At 36.4% G+C, this 27,863-nt stretch overlaps 2 protein-coding genes across 11 annotated transcripts in view; one reads left to right on the forward strand and one right to left on the reverse strand.

Moving 5' to 3' along the window:
- The window catches only part of LOC134804031 (titin), a 151,530-nt gene extending 150,671 nt beyond the window's left edge, over nt 1-859 (reverse strand). For 4 of the 10 annotated variants that reach the window (XM_063776893.1, XM_063776892.1, XM_063776891.1 and 1 more), the window contains exon 1: nt 358-857. In XM_063776893.1, the coding sequence (XP_063632963.1) occupies nt 358-520 (163 nt within the window). In that variant the 5' untranslated portion in view covers nt 521-857. Of the gene's footprint in view, nt 1-357 lie in introns of all 10 variants that reach the window. The other 6 variants (XM_063776890.1, XM_063776887.1, XM_063776886.1 and 3 more) reach the window with 5 other exon arrangements.
- LOC134804104 (uncharacterized) overlaps nt 1-27,863 on the forward strand; it is a 450,088-nt gene that overhangs the window by 304,276 nt on the left and 117,949 nt on the right. The window lies entirely within an intron of this gene.

Here is a 27,863-nt window from a genome sequence, read left to right on the forward strand (position 1 = left end):
TCAGTGCATGTCACATCGACGGCAACAGTGAGAAGTCGATGTAACAAGAAAAACAAGTGTGAAAAGTGTGGTCGCGCCTTGGGAGCGCATTCCTGTGTCCCGGCGGCGGCGCGGCTCGCGCCCACGCGCCCCAGAATAGCCGCGCCATCCGCGAGGAAAGCGCTATGCACAAATAAAGTTACGCACCAGGAAACCAAAGACACTCGCTGGCCGATCGCCGCGCGGGTCGGCGGCGACGATCACTCTACACACTTATGTATGAAGATGTTAGGACAAACATTTCGCAATGCAAAGCTCTAATTACAAATGAGATATTTTAGTGGATGAGGCTGATGCAGGCCGGCTGCTGGGACTGACCTCGTTGCTGGGTGAGCATCTGGCGCGTATAGTGATGCTCGGTGCGCTGCACGCGTTCCTCCTGCTGCACGGATTGCACGCTTTGCTCGTGCCGCTCCGAGTGCTGCATGCGCTGCTCGGAGCGCTGTTCGGAGCGCTGCTCCGACCACCTCGACTTCTCCATCACGCCGCCACAGCAGCACACGCACTAAACTCTCACTCGACTAGTCCTCGATTAACCGTCGGGGCTCGCCCGTCAAATAAATACGCCACTGCAATAAACTTATACTTGTCCACGGGTTCATTTAGCAGAAGTCAAGTCATTATAACCCAAGTCCAACATCCAAGACGTCGGTCGATTGCGAATAGTTAGCGGATAGTGCGGAGCCGTCGAGCGGTGCGCGGGCGCCGCTGAGCCGGCGCGGGGGGCGGCGCGACCGAAATACGCCGGGTTATTTTGAGACTAGCGCTCCCGCGCGCCCCACTGCCACCACCGCGCCCCGAGATCCAGCACTCTCTCCTCCCTCGCCCTCCACATCTTGCATCTCGCAACTTTCGCATGCCTTCGAGATCCCGTAATCGCGAATCCCACGCACCGCTCCTGCCCCCTGCGAGCCTTCGGCGCTCTCGAGTTGCTGTCGATCGGCTTACGTTTATCCCACACTCGGTGTTAAAAAGTAAGAGTTTCGATTACTCTTCTCGTTAACAATGGTAGCTGTATGTTAATTACCGCTTGGCATTCATGCGCACGCAGATTTTAATTACCCGCTTGGATACGGCCAGTGACAGCTGCGTACTAAAACCAGATTCATGAACTAGTTTTCAAGAATAGATTAAATTAATATACCAAGTGTTATTTACACTCAGCTAAGACAATAAATATACATTCGACGTCAAACATGGAACACACAAAATGTTGTAGCTACGCACAAAATTAGTTATGTTACTTATGTTGGTAGGAGTATGTCCATTATATGCATCATGTCACTGTAGATGCAATAGAGAAAATAATATCATCGATTCATTTTTTATGTTATGAACATAATTATTGTCTCTTTATATTACCGTACGTTCTTTACATACCGCCACCCACTATGCTTTTCTGTTTGCCTAAGGGATGACTGGTAGGGAATGCCATGTGGCTGATGTGGCTTTAAGTCCGCCTTTTTAACTGTATATTTTTAGTATGACAATAAATCCAAATAAATAAATAAAATAGTAATAACATACTTACCTCTAGTAAATGTTAATTACTTACCCTTACTATTTTTTAAGTTATCAATAGAAATACTTAGTTATACCAGGCAGTCATCGATCCATGATTAATATATGCGCCAATTAATATACTAGATGGCTCTACATCTACATCATCATCTACATATACCTACATTTTCACACCGCCGGTTAAAGACGGCTGCCTCAGTATTTAGTCGGTGCATATGATGCCCCTAGCCTGTTAAAAGACATATGTATAAGAGTCCCAGGTAATAAAGAACGCCGATGTCGTCATAGATTCAAACATTTATTCTCCATCCCACGTAGTAGAACTAACTATTCTAAAAATATGTTTATTAAGCGAGCATGTGCACTCTATAATGATAATAATATTGTAAAAAATTTAGACATATTTCACTGTACCATAAGCTCAATAAAAAAAAAAATTCAGGACTAGTAGTGTGTAAATTAACGCGATTTGTCAAAATTTTAAGTATTAATATATGTCATGTCATGTATGTCGATACTTATTCAATAGTTGTTGAAAACGTAGAACAAGTACTTCATTGAGTTTTATGTATACTTAATTTCTAGCTTCGCAAACTCAGTGTAACCTCTTACTAATCAGCTGAACTTAAGCCAAGATAGGTACTTTTTCGTGCTTCTATATAAATATATGTTTAATAAAAATGGAAACTATAGGTTTAGATTAAGAGAAGAAACTGTAACAATATTTTTTGTATGACCGTTTGTTTCATATTTAAATAAATAAATAAAAAATAAATGCCATTTCCAAAACTCTTTGACAGTACATATGGTGCTACTTTACCGCAATAGAGTTAGACCAAGCTAAGTAGGCAGCGATTTTGATAGCCAAACTTGTATTAAATTATGACGTTTAAATAACCCTTGCACAGTCTGATGGGCTATCAAAATCGCTGCCAACTTAGCTTGGTCTAACTCTAGTGCGGTAATTAGCACTTAACGTTCCTACGTCGAATAATTAAAGGGCCATATGTACTGTATAACGGTGTATGATACACGTGCGAATAGGTAATTCTCAACTCGTATCGAATTAATTTATCGCCACTCTTTACAAATTTCCTACTTTTAGCACTTGTATCGTAATGTATTATTTATTAAATAGATCCACATAAGTGCAAAGATGTGGAGACCAGTTACCTACAGAACTCCATTATGCGTGGTGCTAGTGCACTTCGCCGGTTTTATTAATGTATAAGAAAACAGATAATATAAATAGATACACATTTTACACCATAGTTGTTAGGAAGTGATATGGTTGTAGAGAAATTATTCATTAATTTTATTTCAAGGCTAACCCCCTTATTCTAGTTAAACGCGCTACAAGCCACAATTATCTAAAATTCGTTTGTCTTAATATTATATTTTGACTTATGTATTACCGTAAAACGGGGTGAAAAGACACGATTTTCAACTTCAATGACAATTTTCGCCAATAATCCAAATGATAAAAGTAAAAAATTTGATATCATTTTGAGTCTTGGTTAGTTTTTCAATTTTGCATTTGTGAAATAAATTTTTACCTACCCAATTCAGAGAAAATCAAAGAAAACTACCTGTTTTCTCCATATCCTTAAAACGGGGTCGATAGAATCAAGAAAGGGGTGATTAGAAATATTAAGTTTTAGTTGTCATAAGCATCGAATTTGGTCATTATTATGCTGATACTCTATTGGCAAATGGTATTAAACAGCTGTTAAACAGCTATTTCACACAAAATTATTTTTTCGTGTCTTTTAACCCCCAAGGCGTGTCTTTACACCCCTTTGTTGTATCTAACCACCCCCTATGGCGTAACTATTCACCCCATATGCGTGTCCACTGAGCCTTTTATCACGTAAAATTGCTTGTTATTAGTTTTTTGCAAAAAAAATGCTTCTTTATAGAGAAAATATCACTAGATATTATTTATTATTTAGGTACTACAGATACTATATTACCAGGTTAGCTAACTTTTACTTAGTTAATGTCAAAACATTTACCGCTAGAACAAAGTTCAGATAGGCTTCATTTCTTACCTCGGCGAGACCTTACTAAAGAGTCAAAAAAATATAACTTTTAGGCAGTTTGATTAAGTTATTTTGGTATCAATGTAGAGAATTAATAGTCTACTCTACTATATACGCATTCCAAAAAATCTAATTTTAGAGATATACGTTTTTATAACACCTTGAAAGAAAAAGTTCAAAATTTCTCTATTCACCCCGCGATTTCTGTTGACCCCGTTTTACGGTAGTAAGAAAGGGATAAAACATACAGGGTGGTTTTTTCGGCCGTCATTTTGTTATGGCGGCACATATTATGACAGTTGTTGCATGAATTTTTTTTTGTGTAGATATGGCAAATTTGTTATGGAGCGTTTACAAGACGAGGCCACGTGTCACGCGGCACGAGCCACAATAGAAAAAACATTAAATAGAACGTTTCCCGGTCGATTAATTTCGAGAAACTGTGACATTGTTTGGCCCCCAAGATCGCCTGATTTAACAGCTCCTGACTTTTCTGTGGGGCTATCTAAAGGGACGTGTCTATGCTAACAGGCCAATGAACCTTCAGCGATTAAAACAAAATATTCTAGACACAGTTATGAAACGCGATGAAAAGTGTTCACATCTGCCATGCTGCTAGAGGTGGACATTTGTCTGACATTATTTTCAATATTTAATTGCCGGCCCTACATACTATATTTAACAAGAAATACTTAATAATTTTTATATTTCATAGAATAAAATTACAAAAACTAAAGTGTATACCTACCTGTTATTTGGCTACCCTGTAAATTAACTAATTGAGGCTAACTTTAGTCCTAATTATCTTCCTTGAAGAGTCAAACCTTCATCTGTCCAAAAGGAAATATTATAATAATTAACATCCGCCTATAATAAGTCATAACTCATAATAAACGTCTCAAGGAAATAAAATTCATAAACTCGTAACTAACCAGAGTTTGGGCGGCTTTATACAAGTGCTTTGTAACTTCACCTCGGCCTTTGAAAAGTTTTAATCTAACTCGGATATTCCAGTTTCCCGAAATGGGAAGTTTGATCAAGCGAGTTGGGCGTTTACCAGAAAATACGCCACGTTTTCATTAAAGGTAGTGAAAAGTTTTGAACTACCAAATACAGGGACCCTGTTTTATTCCACCTTGAAATTGTACCGCAAGAAAATTACGCTTAGGTAACCGTGATACGCTGTGGCAGCTTTGTGAGACAACGTTGCAAAGGAAAATGTTTATTATTTACCGTCCTTTGAGTTTCAAGATTTTTCTATGTTTTTTTTTTATCGCCGCGTTTTTATATCGGCACTTATAGGATCCAGTCGGGCGTGGGTGCGCATTTATCGTTGAAATATCTGGAACTGCTTCCACGGGCGTAAATATGTCCACATATCATCGTTAGGCCAATAATAGCCTCGGCGCTGCATTGCTGACGTGCATAACTCACGAAGCTCCTGCATTTCGCCTGAAATAAACGCGCGGACATGCGTCATGCTTGACTGATCTCATTCGTATAATTCTACCAAAGTAAAACGAGTCCTTTTTTCTTTGACCTTAATGTTTACGTTCAAAAGATTCAAAACGAGCTCTCACATATCAGGCGCACAAAAAAGTGTTCTACAAATTCTACAATTCAACTATGTAAGTACATATACCTTCTTAGCTCACTCGGAGAAGGCCGGAGATACACGTACGCTACTTCTTTTCTGTTATATGTATCTACTATAATTCTGCTCTTTTATGGACACGTTTGAGCGATGAACTAATTTAGACGCGATTTCACAGCCCTGAATGATGTCACGTACAAGTGTGTCATAAATAAGTAAGTTTAATAGATACAGATTCTCGTAATGTAATGATTAGGTACATTTCGTAGTGTAATGATTTAAAAAAAAAAAAAAAAAAAAAAAAGAATGGCCGAAGACTGCTCAAAACCGGGAAGAATGGAAAAAACGGGGCCTTTGCCCAGCAGTGGGACACAACAGGCTCTCAATAAAATGATTACATTTATTGTCGTTCCATATTTCGCCCATGGGTTAGATCCGTTCTCGATTCGCCGGATTCTTGTTTCGCCGGATTCTTATTTCGTCGAATTCTCTTATATAAGTATAATACACTCGGATAGTGACGTCCTAAAGTAAATCCGGCGAAACAGGAATCCGGCGAAACGAGAATCCGGCGATCCGTGAACTAACCCGCCCATGAAGTTCCTGTCCAAAAATTTTGAACATTAGAGATTAATGCGGTAGCGGCAAACCATAGGTACCATACAAAACATACCATAGAGAGAAAGTTGCAGGGACAAACTGAATGCAAAAAGTACAGGATACATCCCACTAGACTCTGTAAAAGCCCTTTGCCTGACTCTCTCTCCCTCTTGTTGCTTTAGAATATATGTTTTAATTATACCTAGGTATATATGATAAATAAATAATAATTATGTATATAACATAATTTTCCAAAGGGGTATGTAATGCTTAATATAATTATATAAAAACTATCATACATTTGTTGTAACGCCATTTGATATATTATTATATGATAAAATGTAATTTTTATTATACGTTTCATCTGTTATATTGTGATTTCATGTAAACTGTCATTGATATAATGCCTATTGCAATATAATTTTTAAATTGATATAGTATATAATTTAAATAGTATATAGACATATTTTATAATGACATTTGTTACATAATATTTTTGTATAACGTATTACTTAATACAATTTTATCAAGTATAAATACATATATTGTATAACATTTTTTGACATATTTCATTTAATGATAACGTAAAGTATTTGCATACTTTTTATAACTAGTACGCAGGCCTACTTCTTTTGCTAGCTATTTTATTCTAGGGAGGTCGCAGTTCTAACTTAACCTAACCAATTTTTTCACGGTTTTCAATTTTGCGGGGGCCGTAGTTCAAATCTAACCTAAACCACTTTTTTTGCTATCTAGTTATTTTATTCTACGGAGGGTCAAAGTTCTAACCTAACCTAACCCTCCTTTTGCTAGGTAGTTATTCGTTTGTGTGGAGTCGCAGTTCCAACCTAACTCATTTATGTCATGAAACTAATATGCCACACAAATAATTATGTGATGTCACTTGTTATAACAAATAATATGCTTTTGAGTATGTAAAAATTATGAAAATGTACATTAGACGAAGGGTAAATATATCTTATGACCTAATGGTCATATGACCTATTGGTATAATTACCAACAATAACATAATGTATACAATGTATACCGTTAATTAGGTATTACGGTAATATGTCATTTATTACGTTATTCAAAATAACGATATATCAAACTATCATATATGAAATGTAATTAAGTATAACAAATGTAATGCACCCTTTCCAAAGAATTACTGAATAAGACTACTTATAGAAAAATAAAATTAATATTGTAAATTACTCATTAAATAAACACGAAATGGAAGTTAACATTGTACTAAAACTGCAAAAAATAAAAGGCTTAACACCGGACTTGAAGCAGCTTTGCATTCATCTTTTAACATTAAAACTCGTTCATTATATTAAGATAAGCGAATCAGTGCAGTGTCGGTATGTCAAGCATTTGGCAGTGGTTGTTAGCCACAACAGTTATAAGTGTTATTATAACGACAGACCAATCCTTCTACCTCAATGGACTATAGCGGTAAACACATTTTTGTTATTTTATGAATAAAATAGAAAATAATTCTCGCTTTGTGAGATATGTAGGCATATCTTACCAGGTACATAACGGCGGTGAGGTCTCAAATGTAATCGCGTTGGGATTCTTGATAAAGTAAATGCAATGTAATGCCATTAAATTCAATACGCCTGTTTTACGGTATAACGACGTTGTCACGTCGAAACGACAACGTTATTTTTATACAACTGTACCAATTTGTTGTAGTGTTCGCCAGGCGTGGCTCACTCCGCGATTTCGTCGCTTTGCTTCAGGTAGCTAAAAGTACATCCGTTCCACACCAATTTTGGTAGCTAGCCATAAGCCGCGCGTGGCGCTGTCGCCACCTAGCGGCCATATCTGTCCTGATCGTAACAGACGCGTTTCGTTAGAGAGTGAGTCTTCTGTACCTAGTACTATTATTTATTCTGTGCTAAAGCGAAGGCACGCTTGACTTTTTGTGCTACTTAATTGCATTTAAGTAGATAGCACAAGCTATGCGCCTGAATTAACTTAAATGTTTGCAGCAATCACGATACTTTGTTTGCTTTATAAATGTAATAATTCATAACATACAATACTTTTGGATTGGATCACGTAGAGCGCGAAGCTTATTTCGGATCTGAGTAATTGTTTGTGGAATATATGTTGTTGTATTCGTTACACAATGTGGCGCAACAAGGCTATCATTAATAAACACAGCACAAATGCTCAGTCAAACGGAGCTTATTTTTTTATTTAATATAACAGTCCATTATTATAAAGAAAAACCATTCTCTGCATACGTAGAAGGTACCCTGCATTTATACTATATTTTGCCCGAGACCTCTGCTAGCGTAGATAGAATGTTCATTTCCGAGATGTAGCTGATGTGCCACTGAAAATTTTCCAATCGCGTTTGGATACAAGTAGTATGTGAATTTCGGGTTGAGCACTTGTCATTTTTCTTAATTAATTCTTAAAATAACATTGTCAACGGTAGATAGAGTATACTGATAAATAAAATTATATACCTACTTTTATCAGTACAATGACTTGACAAAACAAAGAAATAATATTAAAACATAAATTAGCAATAACTGAGTAAAATACAATTAGTACTTACCTATAGTTAAAAAAATTGTATAGTCGAAAATCAATGACTCATTACACCATCGTATCGTCATCGGAGCCGTCACAAACGTAATAAATTTGTAAAAATAGTATTAATTACGTAATAAATATTGGCATTTGGCAAGATATCATTGATTGACTGATGAATATATGGTGTTAATAAAAATGTCATGAGTAAGTAATTACTACCCACACTACAAAAGTACAGAGGGCCTTGCCAAGATGACAATAGTTCATAGAAAAGTACTAGATGGACATCACAAACGTCAAATTGGCGTATAAACACGTACCAAAGTACGTATAGTTGTATTTGTATACATACGTCAAGCATGATGTACTCAATAACATGCCTTTTTTGTAAAAACAGGTAAATATAAACATGTTGTACAGAGGACTTTCAGTATTGACTATATACCTCATTTGCTATTCACAACATAACATTCGCATATATGTCCCAACTTTACATATCCAACTGAAACTGATATCACGTTACATATTTATGACGCAAGTAAACATGAAGTCGGTCTTGTAACTCTTGTATGAACCTGTAGCCATACGATCTCGGCACTGGAAACTAGCTAACAAGCAAAACTTACACTTGAGAACCGAGCGCGTCTTACTTCAATAGGTACTTAGTGTACAATGAGATTAACGCAACTTAATGTATACTTCTAGAATTTGTATAGTTAATAATCCATTTAAACAGTTTTATAGTCGAATGTTACGCAACCTTGGGAACCAATCAAATTATTTTTATATAATATTTTAATTTGTGTTTTTAAGTAGTCACACGTACCTACTTACATACGTACGTAATTTTTTGTAACAGTTTTGGCTGTAACAATCACAGTGTGGCGATTTGCACTAATTATAAAAAACCGGACAAGTGCGAGTCGGACTAGCCCATCGAGGGTTCCGTACTTTTTAATATTTGTTGTTATAGCGGCAACAGAAATACATCATCTGTGAAAATTTCAAATGCCTAGCTATCACGGTTCATGAGATACAGCCTGTAGGCGGGGGAAGAAAAATTTTTCCTTGCATCAATTCCTACAGTTCTGAAAGCTTTTTCTAATCAATATTTAGGGTTTACAGATGCCCACGGTACGATTATCCGGAGTGCCCTAATTGAGCCCTTCAGGAAATTAATGACCCTAGGGTCAATGTCTAGAACGCTATACCGACAAAGTCGTACAGTCGGGAGGATGTATAAATTACATTTCTTTAGTTAGTTCATGATTAAGAACAAAGAAATCCCAAGAATTTCCTGTGAGCTGTGTAAAATAAGCTCAATCTATAGTTTTTTTTCAAACAATCGATATAAGTGTAACTTAGAAAATCCTACACAACTCGAAAATTTGATGATTAGGTCAAAATATAAATTTTTACTTATATGGAAACTATCACCAACGGGATACAATGAGATCTATTTATTATGGCGTATTTTTTGTTTTATGTTGGGTAAAAAACTAGTTTACTTAAACGTACACTCCAGATCAAAATATTTCTACAATCGTCCGTTTATTTAACACACTTTACCAAAAAAATATTGGAAATAAAACAAGTGCTTTGTGAGAAATTAAAATAAATAACAAATAAATTAGAGACTGCTATTTTAAAAACGCCGCCACTTTTTCGCGGACATGCGTAGAACAGATAACGTACCTGTTAGATAGAGCATATGAAGCGATTCAGGTTTTATACATATTATATATTGGTACTCCTTAAACTATATCGCCTGACTACGCAGTTGCATAATTCGGTTATTGTATTTAAGTAATGAAAAAATCAATAATAATCTAAATCATGGGGCAAACATAGGTTGATGTAGGGCACAACAGTGTAGTGCGGTTAGCAGGCTAATGGTAACATTCCATTTCTGACTGCAGCTGCACTACTAGTACTGAACGCGTTGATATTATTGTCAATTTCCATAGTAAAATAAACAGTAATGCAGCTGTCGTTGGAAATGGACTGTCACCTTAATACATAATATACATATTTAATTTCGACAATTCACTTCGAGGTTTTTGTAAGGTTGTGCTAAATGCGTCTCTTTCTTCCTCAACATGGCATGTCACATGAAAGAGTATATGTATGCAAGTAAACAATGCGAGGTCTATATGTGGTAGTCTATATAACCCGGGCTTTGTGCGTGACGCGGCAGCGGCACACGTTCCGACGCGTTACGATGCTGTGAGTGTGTGAATAAAAGGGAGGGGTATATTTTCGTTGTTTGGATACCGTTCGTATGATCATGACATTCTTGACCGGCCGATTAATATGCGTTTATTTTAATGTACTGGGTGTTTCCTGTAACACGACACGAGCAAATAATTAGACCATATATTGTACTCCTCAAACGATATAACTTTTGACTAACTACTTTTAAAAAATATGAAAACTATAGATTTTCTCTTTTTTCATACAAATTAAATAATATATTCAATATACGCTGGCATCACTATCAGAGTGTTTGACATTGCTTGTCATGCCTTAAAAATAACAAAATTTGCAATATATTGCATCTTAGAATAAACTGAAGTGTAATAAAAACCAAAAGATAAGTTATTTTTAAGTTCCTGAACAAATGTCAATCAGTTTGAGGAGTAAAGCCTACAGTTTAATTTCAATATTGCTCCTGGTATACGAAACACCCGGTATATTACAAACATTTGCGATATATCGGCTCATGGATTTTTCTGTAAATACTCGTAAATGTCGTTTACGAAAATTTTGAGGGTGCAGATTTCAAAATTGATGTCCATTTTGGAATCCAATATCTGCCATATTGGAAATCGCAATCCACTGCCACGCAATCTACCTATTGCAAATTTTGTACCTGCCGTATGCACTTATTCATAAAAGTCATTTATCTCATTTCCGAAATTGTTGGGGATCCAGATTTCAAAAATAATGTCCGTTAAGGAATCTAAGATGGCGGTCTTGTACTTTTTCATACAAGTCGTGATAATATATGTTTTTAATTTTTTTTGGGATGCAGACTCTAAAAGCAATGTTCGTTTTGGAACCAAGATGGCGGCTATGCAATTTTCGTAAAAGTCGTCATGGTACTCATTTCCGAATTTTTGCGGATGGGTGAATCAACTTTTAAATGTCCACATGATGAAATTCTGAATTTTTTTGTTATTGTCCATATTTATGGGTGAATCAACTTTTAAATGTCCACATGATGAAATTATGTATTTTTTTTTCTTATTGTCCATATTTATATATTTTATTAGAAAGATAATTTTCTCTTGTTTATGATTATGTATAAAGCAGAGCTGTTTCTTTAAGAATTTAGTGAATTTGACGAAAAAAATTCACCAGCCAAAATCTACCCTGTCCCCTGGACCACTATCCAAAAGTATTTTTAGTCAAATTAGACATCAATTATTGTTTATCAATTATTTTACTTACATTAATTAAACAATGCAGTATAATTTTTTATCTTTATAAAAAATAGTCCCCAGGACAACTCTTATTTTACATAATCGGAACTTTTTATCTAAACGCGGAATAGTTACAGTAATGAAAGAAAATTGCTCCTGCTACTTTGTTTCATATTGTGTTATTGTATCTACAAAAAATATGAACTGCGCTCGAATCTAAAACGAAAAAAATAAAGATATGTGTTTTTTAATTTAGGGACAACTAAGTTGTCCCATAGACATATCTGGTTGTCCAATGGAAATATTAATAATAAATCTTAAAGAGGGTACTAAATGACACAAATTTAATAAAATATCAGAAAGCACTAACAATATATGTACGTTAGTGCTATCTGATACTTTATTGAATTTGTTTCAGACCCTATAAAAAATCTTATCACATCGTTTTTGTCCAAGGGACAACCAAAATGTCCTATGGAGTACCACTTCCGTTGTCCAAGTGACTAGTTGTCTGAGGGACTTATCTGTGACTTTAAGGCGTATAATAAATACTAAAGATTTTTTGTGTTTATTTCACCCTTACGGTAAAATATATCGTTGCTTATCATGAATAGTGGCACAACTCAAAGTGAAATGCTATTGCATTTAATATTCTATCTTTTACTAGCAAGATTTAAAATCGAACGGCATTTCATTTTGTTTTATACCACTATTCATGATAAGCGTCGATATGTAAAATAGTATCTGGTACAGTACAATTTATTGTAATATGTTAAGTATTTATGTATTTGTGCCAGTGATTCAATGGACTTATAATAAAGCCACCATCACTCTCTAACAGCACTCGACAGACTGACGCCGCGAGTTTCGTGTTAGGGGCTATTCATAAATTACGTCATTTCAAATTAGGGGGGGGGGTCTGGACATCGGATGACGGTAGCATGAAGTAGGAGGAAATGGGGTCATTTGATGCATGATTTTTGGATGATTATAGGGGGGGGGGTCCAAAATCGTCAAAAATCGATGACGTAATTTATGGACAGCCCCTTATCAAAATGGGTAGGCCTATCTGCTTATCAGAAATTTGAACTTGTCGTCAAGTATCTTGCTACGTTATCTATATTTAGATTTTATAACTAATTTATGGTTGTCCAGTGGCCTGCATGGCGAATATAATTCAAGGGACAAAATATAAACGCAAGAAATTCATAAGCCGTTACATGCAAACAACAAATCTGTATGTTTTATTGATGATACTTATCCATAAAAAGCGGCTAAGTGCGAGTCGGACCTCGCCCATGAAGGGTTCCGTAGCAGCAAATAACATAATAAAATTGCGTGTTACGATTTATGACGTATTAAAAAAAAACTACTTACTAGATCTCGTTCAAACCAATTTTCGCTGGAAGTTTGCATGGCAATGTACATCATATATTTTTTTTAGTTTTATCATTCCCTTATTTTAGAAGTTACAGGGTTGGGGGGGGCACATTTTACCACTTTGGAAGTGTCTCTCGCGCAAACTATTCAGTTTAGAAAAAAAATATATTAGAAACCTCAATATCATTATTGAAGACCTATCCATATATACCCCACACGTATGGGTTTGATGGAAAAAAAATTCTTGAGTTTCAGTTCTAAGTATGGGGACCCCCAAAAAATATTGTTTTTTTTTTCTATTTTTGTGTGAAAATCTTAATGCGGTTCACAGAATACATCTACGTAGCAAGGTTCAACAGTATAGTTCTTATAGTTTCGGAAAAAAGTGGCTGTGACAGGGAACGGACCGACAGACAGACATGACGAATCTATAAGGGTTCCGTTTTTTGCCATTTGGCTACGGAACCCTAAAAATGATCATGTGTATTAATATCAATTCCGCAACAGTACTTTTTCATGATACAAAGTTTTATGGTGCGCTGTTGCAAGGGGACAATCTGTCCTATTATGGAAAACCAATTTTTGGTCTTTTGGACAACCAATAAAAAACGGGTATATTGTAAAACAACGCGAAATGTTTTGTAATAAAATGTTAGATAATATTAATAGGAACATAACGGAATACTAAAAAAACTCATACTCTTATATAGACTCAAACAATCGTTTTTGCTACTAGAACTTTTGTCTGATCATGATGATTTTTTACGAAAAATTGCGTATCTTGGATTCCAAAACGGACATTGTTTTTAAAAGCTGCATCCCCTAAATATGTATTTGTAAAGAGTATCAACACGACTTAAATGAAAAAGTGCATGACCGCCATCTTGGACTCCAAAACGGACATTATTTTTGAAAGTTGCACCCCCAAAAAATTCGGAAATGAGTACCATGACGACTTTTACAAAAAAGTGCGTGGCCGCCATCTTGGATCCGAAACGAACATTTTTTTAGGGTTCCGTACTCAAAGGGTAAAAACGGGACCCTATTACTAAGACTCAACTGTCCGTCTGTCCATCTGTCCGTCTGTCTGTCACCAGGCTGTATCTCATGAACCGTAATAGCTAGACAGTTGAAATTTTCACAAATTATGTATTTCTGTTACCGCTATAAGATCAAATACTAAAAAGTACGGAATGAATATCATAACGATTTTTACGAAAAATTGCAAGACCACCATCTTGGATTCCAAAACGGACATTATTTTTGAAATCTGCATCTCCGACAATTTCGGAAACAAGTTTTGAAATCCGCATCCGATATTTTTTTTTTAAATAGTTCTCGTTTTAAAAATCTGCACCCAAGAACATCCAGACAACGACTATCATGACAACCATTTTGTTAAAGGTCTTGGATTCTAAGTCAACATTTACAAAAAGGTTTATCTAGCTTGCATTACGGTCGAAACCAGATCGTCAAAGATGGTCGTTCTTACAGCGTGATAAAGCGGTGTCCGTCACTTTCTATCCCACGGTGTACGGGACAGATATTTTATCACTTGAATAAAGATGGATAAAGCCATCCATAATGCACCGGCAGTATCGAGTAGGTAAAGGTTAAATGCAATACTAATCCTACTAAATAAACGGAGCCCATATTTTTCTCCATCCTGTATATAACTAGCGTTTGCTAACTCCTAAGATACCTACATCCTGAGTCGACGCGTTACTCTGCGGTCGCATGTTTTGAGTTATCGCCATTGCCTCCCCTCCCCTCCCGCCCCGCGCTGATCATTTAAATAATTTAAGGATAACCATTTTCACAATTGTGTCGAACGCTCAGTGTATTAATAGGAGATACTTTGACGCTGTGATAACATTCAGTACAGGCTTTATGGTGCATTAAAAAAAATACTGTAGAATTAATGCGCGTGGGCTAAAATTCGTTATAATTGTTTAAAAAATAGTAAAAACAAAATCCACTGGATTTTCTTTTTTTTAGATTGAGTAGAATAATTGGCGTAACAATATAGTGGAAAATCACCAAGTGTTTAATTAATGTTGTGTAGTCATTATTTATTTTAAACATTTTTATTGCTCGTGACGTATGCACCACTAAAAAAGTGAGGGATATTTTACTTACAGAGTAAAATATTTAGTTTTGCTCTTTTCTTTGAATAAAAAATCACTACTGTACTATTTAATGTTTACATCTTTTTAAAAACTAAATTTTTTAAATTTTTTTTTTCGAAAAATCTCAATAGGTATATTTTTTTGAGATAACTTTACACATACATTCACACAATAGTGTTCTATAATATTCCAAACACAAATATACTGTAGGTCATAATGTGATGTTCTCGAACAATTCAAAGTTTGTTCCCCCGCCTTCTGGTGACAGACGGACTGACTGACTGACTGACGGACGGACGGACGGACAGCGGAGTCTTAGTAATAGGGTCCCGTTTTTACCCTTTGGGTACGGAACCCTAAAAATGGACAATGTAGCCCATTTATTCTTCATTCTGGAAAATATGTATCACTTTAAAGTAGGCATTCATACATAGTTTTCATAAAAAAAAAAAGATGTATAGCGCGTGGAGGTGAGGATTTCCATACAAATGGAAGTATGTATGTAACTATTCCATATACCACCTATGCCCGAAGTCAAAGATTAAAAATGTTTACTAAAACACTGAATTTGGCATTTTTAAAGTATAAATATTATGTTTTAATGATTTCCATTTGTTGTTTTTATTTTTCTTCCATACAAACTTTAATGAGGGGGGGGGGGCATTTCACCCCCTTAAAGGAGGCAGTTTTGGTTAATTAAGATTTCCCGGATGTTTACCGTTAAGTTTCGCCGATATCCGTCTTTTGTGAGACCTTAATGTAGAATGGTAATAGACATACGCGATTTTTTGCTAATGGCTTTCTAGTCTCGCCACCGTCAGTAGTAATCTGATCGTCATAAAATTGTATAAGTTAATTAAATAACAGGGTGACATGATGTAATTTTATCTTAAATATCTGGGAGACCGAGCTTTGCTCGGAAAACATATAAAAACTCAGTAACCCGCGTTTTCCCATAATAAGACCTAATAGGTAGATCGATTTATTGCCCCCGAAAACCCCCATACAGCAAATTTCATCGAAATCGTTCTAGCGCCGTTCTTCTATCCGAGATCCCCGAAATATATATGTATACATATAATAAATAAACAAGAATGGCTCGTTTAAAGGTATTAGATTTATTTATTTTATAATTAAGATATAATTACCAAAAATCATAAATGTTGAGATGTGGCCATAAAATTGCAAGTTGCATACAGTTAAGATGTTTTTGGTGTTGTGGCCCTCACGGCCGCGAGATGGACCTTTTCATAAAATAAGCAGTCGCTGATGGTCACTGTGTCGGGGGTCAAACTGAGTAATCAGTTTAAATAAACGTGGGGTGTTTTAGTAGTTTTGTTACATGTTTTTATATGTAAGTAGTTATGTTGAAAGTGTGAGTAAAATGGCATGAGCCTTGGAGACGCATTAGTGGCTGATGAAACATGCACCAAAGATACTTGCTTTAATAAATGTGTGCTTTAATATTAGCATACGCGATGACACATAAGCGTGATTCATAGTCGAACATCGTTAATATGTTACGAGTACATAGTAAAACCTAATACAGACTAATTTACTACCTCCCCAAGTCAAAAGGACCCATGTCAGTGCAGACCTCATTTGTATGTTCGACTTTTTGTCTCAAGTTGTTTATGTATATGAGTGAGACGTTGGCTAATGCCCAGTGTGTCAGGCCAACCACTAATTCTATGTTTAGTACTATTTACTCATAAAGTCTGTGTCGCCCCGATTGGTGCCAAGCTATGCCAAAAAAATTGGTCATAGCTTCACAATGGGCGGTAACTAGAGATGATTTGGTGAGTTATTTTAGAACGGCTGGTGCACAGGTAAATATACTGAAATTCAGTGATGCGCGAGTTCATACGTGGGCCGCGTATTAATAAGGTGGGCTATTCTATTCTAACCACTCCAGGGGTGTCATTCCAATCGTTCGCCGAACGTAAGAAAATTAATCGCTCAGATAACCGATGTTAGAGCTCTTTTGAAATACGAATAATTGTCACGGCTCTGGGAGGCCACATTACAATGGTCCGCCCAAGAATCCCATTCGCCCGCGCTCAGTAAAGCAATGAGAATGCTGTGGCAGATCCAGGGCGCATCGTGTTTCACATGGCTCATGGAGTCACGTTTGTGGTCAAAGCTCGTGTGATCGCGTATTGGCAAAACACGTTTAAGTACCGGTTGCTTCAAATTGTCGGCAGTCGTAAGTAACACCGGTCAAATCTGATTGTATGGGAAGATTGACACAGGATTGACAGCTCTCTCTATAAGACGACAGTTTCTAAAGAGGCTGTAGAAAAGTTTATGCAAATACTTTTGGAATGCTTAGATTTCTCTTAGATTTAGAACTGGGGGAGTGTCTATGCAGTAGTTTCTACCAGAGAACTATAGAAATATTTATAACAGTCGTGTTTTACGTCTTATGGAGGTTTAATTAGACGAGTTGAAAATTTTAAAGTAATTTGAAGAAAATATTGATGCGAAAAAATAGGTTTTGCGGTTTTACAACACCCCATATGTTTCTACCCAATCAAAACTTGCAAGTATATTTGTTAACTAGAGTATATTGTTAACTACTTAGAGCCCCATATTCGCACGGGTAAACTTTAACAAATTATATACCTACTTTAAACCTTCTTCAAGAATGAAAATCCATTCCGTTCAGTAGTTTTTGAGTTTGTCGCTAACATACAGACAGACAGACGCGGCGGGGGACTTTGTTTTATAAGATGTAGTGAAGATCTTCGTCTTCAACAAGATTGCTAAGTATTATTAGTTGGAAGTAGGACTCCAGAAGCAAGCCTTTCTAAACTTGCCAGTCGTCGGAACTACTACATATTACCCGTAGTCCATCATGGCTGTCAACAAAGTAGTCAAGCTTACACAGGTACATTAGGGTGTCCCGTCAATGTATGAAAAAAAATGTTTTTTTTCCTATATTAATGAAAGAGGTGTCAAAACTTGCGTAAATTTACACACATCACGAAAAATAAAAAATAAACTAGAATTTCGTGTTATCTTGAGGGCTCTACCAGCCTTTGAAACTTTGTAAATTTAGCGATTTCACAGAAATATACCGTACGCCAAAAATAATATAAAAGAATGCTCAAAGATCATTTAAGTGTCAAAAGTAATAAAAAACAAGTTAAAAAAATAAAATGGCTATTATAATCAATGACAAACCCTTAGAATTTAAACTTATTTTTGTGTCCAAAATGTGGCATTTCTGCTCGAGACAGCAACTTGTTTCTGATTAAGCCATCCCTAGAAGTAGCGACTGTTACACTTTGTGAGGCCTCTGTTACCACTTTAATACATCTTTCTACAGATTGTGTGTGACAAGGAAAGTCAACTATTCCAAAACGCTTATCTTTTCTCGTGATCTTAAGATCCTCGTTAGAGACATGTCGAAGAACTGGTGGTGCAGAAACATTACACTCTCGCCATATGACAATATCGGTGTAATCAGTAGCAGAAAAGTTTATTTTAGGTGGTCTAAATACCCTGCGTTTTGTGACATTTTCAGCTTCTCCGGCATTTATTATTCTTTGCAATGCAAAGTCCCGAGTGTGATCTCTATCGTTAAACAACATAGTAAGTAGTAAGTTTTCTGGATGGGCGAAAAAAGAATTTCTCTCGATAACAGAATCCACAACAGATCTCAGATTTTCGGGTAAAAATCGAGAATAAATAATCATGGAAGATATGTTTGGATCCATCTTTAAAAGACGGATTTTTCTTTATCAGAAACCAAATAGGAGCGTATACTTTAACCAAGAAGTTGACAAGTAATTTCAGTTCTTCTGATGGATCAAGAGTACTTATATAAAGTCTGAGTATTCGATTAGCCCAAGTTAGCCATCTCGAGTGCGCCATTTTCCCCGGTTTACGGTTTTCCAGTTCAGAAGTACAAGAACCAGTTGATACAGCTTGACAAATCTCATAAAGATATTTTTGATCGGTACTTAATTCATCGACCACACATATTGGCAAATCGGCCAAATTACCAGCCACCGCAGAAAAAGGCACTACGGTTTTGTTTTCGCAATCAGCTAATACTTTTCCAATTGGTCCGGAATATTCTCTAGGCCCCGAAGTGCGACCATCTAACGTCAAGAATAAATGTCGCAGAGGCAACTCATTGGCATGAAGCAAACAAACACACCATTGCAATGGTCTCTTCAAATATTCCTCTAAATATTGAATCACACCACCCTTCCAACCAGTATTAGTTGCAGTTCCGTCACATCCAACGCAAATCACGGCATCTAAATTATAACCTTGATCCTCTAATAAAGTTGTGATCGAAGTAAGAATTCCCTTTGCTGTGCCACGACATGGCGTTGTGTGTCCCAAATATATCGATCGGTTCCGCTAAAATTGAGATATGCTCTTCTAAAACTTCTTTGCGATGGTAACGATTCCCTGTTTTCTCATTTATCAACGTTTTGTCTTTTCGTCCATCAAAGTAAATGCTTTTTATAGAAATACGTCCAATATTTTTTGAAGCATCTGCACGGGCCTTTGATACAGCTCTGTGAATTTTGTTCTTATCAATAACCAAAATTGAATCCTCAGAATCAATCAACCCAAATTCAGCTAAAACTGCAGAAGCAACTGCAGCAGCAGATCGAGTCGATAATCCGTATCTATCACAGACCTTAGCAACTGTTGGTAGCGGCATTGCATTTTTCTGGTAACTGAAGTTGATGGAGTCTTTGCCGGAGTGTTTGTCGACGGGGCCTCCGTTATCAAAGGTTCAGGAGAAGTTTCACGCTCCGAATCTACATCACAATTTGCTAAGACAGAAGCCGTTTCTTTAATAGAACACGACTTTTTTGCGACTCTTATTGACTGTTCCATTTGTCTCCGTTGTCGTTTTTTTAGTCTAGCCGTATATTTTACATCAATAGCGCCTATAACCATCTTCCTATTAATTCTTTGATCTAATAAAAAGTTTCTTTCGTTGATTGGAACCTTCATAGTGTTGCTTTTCAACCACGCAAAGAGGTTCGTTAATTATAGGAAATGCAATAAATTAAGTATTTAATATTTCTCATGCACGTTTTAAACCAAAATAATAATCAAACACAATTATTACATGAAAAAAACCCTGTTCAATCTGGGCACGGTTTCAATTTATTCGAAAACAATTTTATGAAACATGTCAAACCTTTTTATTACTCCAGATAAACATAGGGGTTCATAGTAAAAGAGGTTACGATATAATTTTTTATTGTTTATGACGATTGAGTACTTTTGAGTGATTGTCAATGTCACCATTTCCACTGTTTATTGTCGTTAGTACTATTTAATATTGAAAAATTACATACATACTACACCCAAAAACTAAACAAGGGGAGCCACACGCTTAGAATCGCTTACATAAATCCTGCGACGATTCTTACCGAGTAGCCAGAAGACCTATGAAAACCTACCTAAGGGGCAAAACTTAACATACCTGTCGTCTAACGATTGTTTACAAGTAAGTTCATTGACCCTGTCACCTGTTAGAGTTAGACAAAGTAGTTTTTTGCATGGATGTTTAAAAGGCCATAATTTAGAAACGGTTGCCCATATTAACATAGTTTCTATGGAGAAAATATAGAGCTAAGGCTAAACTATCTCCCATTTCCGGAAAGGTCCGTCGTCAAATTCCACGCTGTATATGTATGTTAGTGCTTTCTGATACGTTATTGATTTTTTTTCAAACCCTATAAAAAATCTTATCACATCGTTTTTGTCCAAGGGACAACCAAAATGTCCTACGGACAACTACTTCCGTTCTCCAAGTGACTAGTTGTCCGATCCGAGGGACTTATCTATAACTTTGAGCCGTATAATAAATACTAAAGATTTTTCCTGTTTTTTTCACCCTTACGATAAAATATATGTAAAATAGTATCTGGTACAATACAATTTATTGTAATATGTTAAGTATTTATGCATTAGTGCCAGTGGTCCGATGGACATATAATAAAGCCACCCACTCTCTCTCCAACAGACTCTCCAACTCGACCGACTGACGCCGCAAGTTTCGTGTAATCAAAATGGCGGGTAGGCCTATCTGCTTACCAGAAATTTGAACTTGTCGTCAAGTATCTTGCTACGTTATCTATATTTAGATTTCATAACTAATTTATGGTTGTCCAGTTGACCTGGATGGCGTGGATAATTCAAGGGACAATATTTAAACGCAAGAAATCCATAAACCGTTACATGCAAATATAACAAATCGGTATGTTTTATTGATGTTACTTATCCATAAAAATGATTAAATATGTGTTTAACTAACAATTCCACAACAGTATTTTTTTCATGATACAAAGTTTTATGGTGCACTGTTGCAAGGGGACAATCTGTCCTACTATGGAAAACCAACTTTTGGTCTTTTGGACAACTAATAAAGAACGGGTAAATTGTAAACAAAATGAACTGTTTCGTAATACAATGTTACATAATATTAATAGGAACATAACGGTATACCTACTAAAAGAACTCATACTTTTATATAAATTTGTATTATCGATCAGGGACAGGAAGCGTGTGATGTTGAACACATAAAACTTGATTCACCCATTTAATAGGTTGCTGCACTGCTCACAATGTTTTTAACTCTAATTAATTAACTGAAATCTTGACAAGCATAGCATAAATGTTAATTGATTTGCCGTACCTACAATATAAAAATGCTATCGTATTGGACATCGATCTCTTAATCTATCGTAAAGTCAAAAATATCTCGAAATAGAGATGAAAGTCATCTATTACCGACCATCAAGCTTATGCAGGTGTTAGTGACCACCCACAGGTACACTCTCGAAAATACTCCCAACGGCTCGCAACAGGTAATTCCTATTTTTAATATAGGTTAGGTGTTTGGTAGTGGTAGCCTATATACACGGAATGTCGGCTTACTCAGTGGGAGTGGGCGAGGACTCGCATGTTTTTCTGTTTCACCCAAAATACCGGCCACCTACACCGGTTCGCTGCCAAATCCCGAAAACAACATCGCTGATGCATTTTATACCATCGGGATACTTGCTTTCTTAAATTTTGGTTAAATTACTTGTTTGCAAAAGACACGGAAGCTTTTAATGGGGCCCCATTTCTTACTTAATTAAGACGTAGGTACTTAATCATGTTTAAACGAGAAACACTAAGTGTTTTAGATTTTGATGTTGATATTTCTACCCCATTCGGCGGTAATTTTTTTTTTCGGTAAGAAACTTTTATCTTATCTAGGTTGTATATACCTACAGTTTGTTGCAAAACTGTCCCAATAGTATAATCTTATTAGAATGTGGAGAAATTGATGTCAATCAAAGGTTGTTGTTTAATATGTTAATACATACTTAACAGTACTCCTTAAAATTCGCTATAAATCCGCCTAACAAATTATATATATGGCATTTACCTTTCTTATACATTTGCTTCTTGCGTTTTTTAGTAGTTAGCAAATCTAGGTATATGAACTCGTATTTAACACTATACCTAATCATAATCAGTATGTAAACAATTAACATTACCTAACCTACCATAATACTATCTCAAAGACATTGTTTCAAGCTAAGAACAGTATGATTTTTCGTTTCAATTTATATTAAGGGACTTTTATGTAACTGTCTATGCACTGGCACCAAATTTTAAGTTAAACTAGAGATAATGCTAAATATAAGTTAACATGATCAGGTGCATGACAAAGTTAGTTAGGTAGTTAATCGAATTGTTTGCCTAAATGTTTTTATTAACAAAAGACTCTAGAAAAGAAACAAGCGCAAATCACTGGAACTGGAACAGAGAAATCTTCTTAATACTTGTCACCAATGACATTGTATTTATACCACAGCTAAATTTATAAAACAAATAAGACGCTGAATAATGACATATGTATGTATCGCTCATACGTGACGCGAGCATTTTAAAATTGGACGTTGAAATGATGCAATATTGTGAAATTAGTAAATTTATAATCTTTCATTTCATTATCCTAGAGGATTCCGGTAAAATATATAAGCTTGGCTACGCGTTTACCATAATTTTTAACTACGGTGTACGAGGATGATTCACGTTAGACCGGGCCGTGTCTGGGCCGGAGCTTATATTAACCTCAAAAGTGGTTATAAAATTCTAAACATAATAACCTCAATTGTAAATAGAGTATGTTGTCACCATTTTTGAAAGACTGTAAATAATTTAACCTCCAACATTTACGGCTTTGACCTCGAAGTAGAATTATTTGAGACCTATTACAAAAGATCTGTTGTGTTTTACGAGACAAAAGTTTTTCAAGACATGAATCTGCAAGAAATAAATTATTTCGAAGATGACGATGTTGGTTAACGCCTTCAGTTTCAATTCCAACATTATAACTTACAGTTTGTAGAAATCACTACATTTTATAAAAACAAAGTACCCTGTCGCGTCTGTCTGTTTGTGTGTTTGTATAGGTTCGCGATAAACTAAAAACCGGGCAAGTGCGAGTCGGACTCGCGCACGAAGGGTTCCGTACCATACCGAAAACGGTCACCCATCCAAGTACTGACAACGCCCGACGTTGCCTAACTTTGGTCAAAAATCACGTTTGCTGTATGGGAGCCTCACTTAAATCTTTATTTTATTCTATTTTTAGTATGTGTTGTTATAGCGGCAACAGAAATACATCATCTGTGAAAATTTCAACTGTCTAGCTATCACGGTTCGTAAGATACAGCCTGGTGACAGACAGACGGACGGACGGACGGACGGACGGACGGACGGACGGACGGACGGACGGATGGACGGACGGACGGACAGCGAAGTCTTAGTAATAGGGTCCCGTTTTACCCTTTGGGTACGGAACCCTAAAAAAACCACTGAACGGATTTTTATGCGGTTTTCACCTATCTATAGAGTGATTCTTGAGGAAGGTTAAGTGTAAACTGTATAATTTGATTAATTTGTTAAGGTTTTGAGCATGAATCTACTATTTAACTGGATCAGGCATGAGGGGTGGGGGGAAATAACCCAACGGGATAGTCTTAGAAGTAGCAGCGAAAGCGCTATTATTGTTTGTCCTTGTCACAGTCACAATTTTTTTTTTATTCCCCACCGTAAATTTAGTATGGATTATGATGGGCAAGAAATAAATTCGCCCAATCATAGCATCGCATTGCGTATGTTTTGTCCCTCACGGACGCATGCGTATAGCATATCTATAGGATCCTTATGGTTTTGAGCAAGGACCGGAAAACCCCTCTTTACGCTTAATCCTATCAATTCGGTTACCTTATCATTCGGTAACCCTATCATACTGTTACCTGATTGTAATGGTAGGCTTATTGAAACGGTAACCCTAACCTTTAACCGAGTTAATCTCAAAACCCCATCGCGATAGGGTTTTTGTTAAGGGTTTTTAACAGGTTTTCATTCAGTTATGGTAACCTTTATTATCGGTTGCTTACTGGTTTGCTACTCGTACATTTAATTAATTTTTATTTATTTAATTAATTTTTATTTATTTAATTTATTTAAAATATTTATTTTATTTAATTTATTTAATTTATTTGTATTATTTGATTTATTTGATTTATTTGATTTATTTAATTGATTTAATCTTTAAATATTTTATTTATTTTATTCACTTTATTTATTTTAATTATTTTATTTATAAGATTTATAATAAGAACACACCACACAGGTGGAAGGTATAAAGATAAACAAAGGAATGGCAAAAAACTTGTTTGTGCTGGAGGCGTCATAGACCGCCCATGCCAACCTCGGTTATTCAAAAATAAGTTGAATTTAAGTGTGCGTAAAGATTACAATCGTTTGAACTGGTCAAAAACCTTATAATGAGGTAACTGAATAGACTGGGTTTTTATTTCGGTTACCGGTAACAGAGGTTAACTCGATCTGATACGGTTACCGAATCAAAGTGTTACCTTATCAGACGGTTACCGTTATGGTTTTTATGGTTTTTATAACCACTTCTAACCCGTGCGAAGCCGGGGCGGGTCGCTAGTATAATATATAAGTATTGTATATAAAAATTTTGTGTTGACACTTTTAACTAGTAGGAACAGTAGTAGTACATAAGAGAGACAGCTTAGGAGTTCAAAATTATATAAACAAAGTTGTGTCGTTAATTTTGCTTTTTAATAGCTATTGTCGCACATTCCATAATAGGGCACAAATACATTCACAGGGACTCGGTCGCTCTAGTTATCACATGGACAATTGGACATGATGGTTGTATCTATTTGTCGCCGTGACAGCGTGTCCGACTCTTTCGATCGGGTTGTGTTAAAATGACAGTTATTTTATCACGTCGTCGCGTAGATAAAGCCATCCATAATACGCATACATCTATGTACATAGTGCATAATTATTTTCCATCGTTTCTTCACGGAAACGTACGAACATGTGCCTATTGTGCCTTGGTGCAAAAAGTACTGAGGTTGACTGAAGTAGCATGACAAATACGAACGTTTCCGAGAAAATACGATGGAAAACAATTATGCACTACATCTTTACAGGAATATGTGTACAATAATCAAATGACGCTGCAACTCAACGGCATTTAAAACTACAATTAGGGCCACTTGCACCATCCTACTAACCCGGGGTTAAGCGGTTTAACCGTCAACCCAGTGTCAAATTGTACTGGTAACCATGGTAACTCCAGGTTTAACCCGATAACCCCGGGTTAGTGGATAGTGCAAGTGGGCCTAGTGTGTTCTAAAATCTATACACGAAAAGAACGAATATTCCGGGCCAATCTCTTTCTGACAGTCAGCTCTATTTAACAGACGTCGCGTCACCGGGTCCTGATGGCTGACACATCCGATATTTGAACTCCCGGAAACATTTCCGAACGTACCAATCAATCAGTGTTAGCTGCGGGTTGATTATCCCGTCAGAGCGGATGAGAAGAACGTAGTCACGTAGGCCATGTGTAGATTAAACATAAACTTGACGCATAATTCTACCGTAATGAACGAATCAGACATCGTACCGCCTGCCTTATCGACCACGTTCTCGATATGTCCGGCATCGTAGACGATATATAACATAAAAGCACTAATTATATCTCGATATCAAGGTCAAACAACATCCTTGCAAAATGTACCTATCTCAGATCCCGATGTATAATGAAAATAACAGATGATCCCCTCAGCGCCGATCGTAAACGCGTTTTAAAATACACAACTAGATATCATGATCGATCACGTTCCTATACCGTAAAATGGGGTGAGTAGGTTTCGCGGGGAGAGTTGGATTAAGAATGGGGAGAGAAGGGTTGAAAGGGGGGTGAGATGGGTTTTTAAGGCTACTGCTACAAAAATAATGTATTCCAATTTAAAATGGAGCTATAGTAATACTCATAATAAAAAAAAATCGATCCTACAATCTTCCAAAATCACCTTGAGGTGAGTTGGGTTTTCCTGTTTATCGTCAAAATTATGAAATGGAACTACCCAAAATAAAATAAAAACTAAAATACAAACGTCCGGAACACTTATTATATACACCATTCAGTTTGCATATGTAAAAATAAAATGTTATCGAGGTTTGAATGTCAGTTTTGCGCCACTCACCCCATTTTACGGTACCTAATCTCAATATTTTCCTAGCGAAAACAGCTTTATATTTTAATAAATCACGCAGTCGTTACGAGCTCATAGATTATATACCGTAACAAAAAATAATGCATCCAATTTTCAGCGATGACGAATTTACGAGGCATGTTTGCGAATCCGTGATTTTTTTAATTTTCCTCGGGCAGTTATGTCGATCAGAGATCGGATTACGCAAGTTTAGCCGTATCTCGTTTCTCCGCCCTAACTAGCCCCAAGCGGCTAAGTTTGTTAGGCTTATTAGAGTCTTCGGCTAGACGTGTTTACGAAGTTGCGCGGAAACTTAATTAGTATTTTTAATAGGAGTTTCAGACGGAAATTCCAATGCGATTATTAGAAAATTTACTAACGAAGAGGAAAATGTTAGGATGAAATGTAAGGTGAGGATTGTACTTAGTTGATTAATAATACATTTCATTTATCCGGTTAGGCTATCAATCTGTCTCGCGTACGCAATACCATAGCTATAATATAACCAGGCCTGGATCCAGGACCTAGAGCCCCAAGGAATTTGGTATGGCTTTTAGAATTTAGGGGGGCCCCTTCTCCATCTCAGAACCATTGCTAGGTTGCCTGGGCCCCTATGGCCGGGCCTTGTGGGCCTAGGCGGAAATCCGGCCCTGGCAATAACTCAACATAACTAAATACCTACATATATCTTAATCCAGGTTACAATAGTACATTGTAGGAGAGGACGGAAAACCGCCAAAAGACGGACGAGTGAGTTTGAGGGCCGACACGTTAGTGGAGGCCCTCAAATAATACGAGTCCATCTTTAGCGTTTCCGGCCGAGGCATAGTCCTTTCCACGACTACTGCGAGGAAATAAGAAAACATTTGCATAACTATAAGTTCTAGCCCGCGATTTCTCTGGTAGCAAATTACTAGCCACTGCCTGTGCTGTCTCTTGAATTTCGGTAGGTGTCAGCGTAAGAATATAATTTTCTTCATTAG

The sequence above is a fragment of the Cydia splendana genome, chromosome Z (genome assembly GCF_910591565.1).
Source record: "Cydia splendana chromosome Z, ilCydSple1.2, whole genome shotgun sequence".
Classification (NCBI taxonomy): Eukaryota; Metazoa; Arthropoda; class Insecta; order Lepidoptera; family Tortricidae; genus Cydia; species Cydia splendana.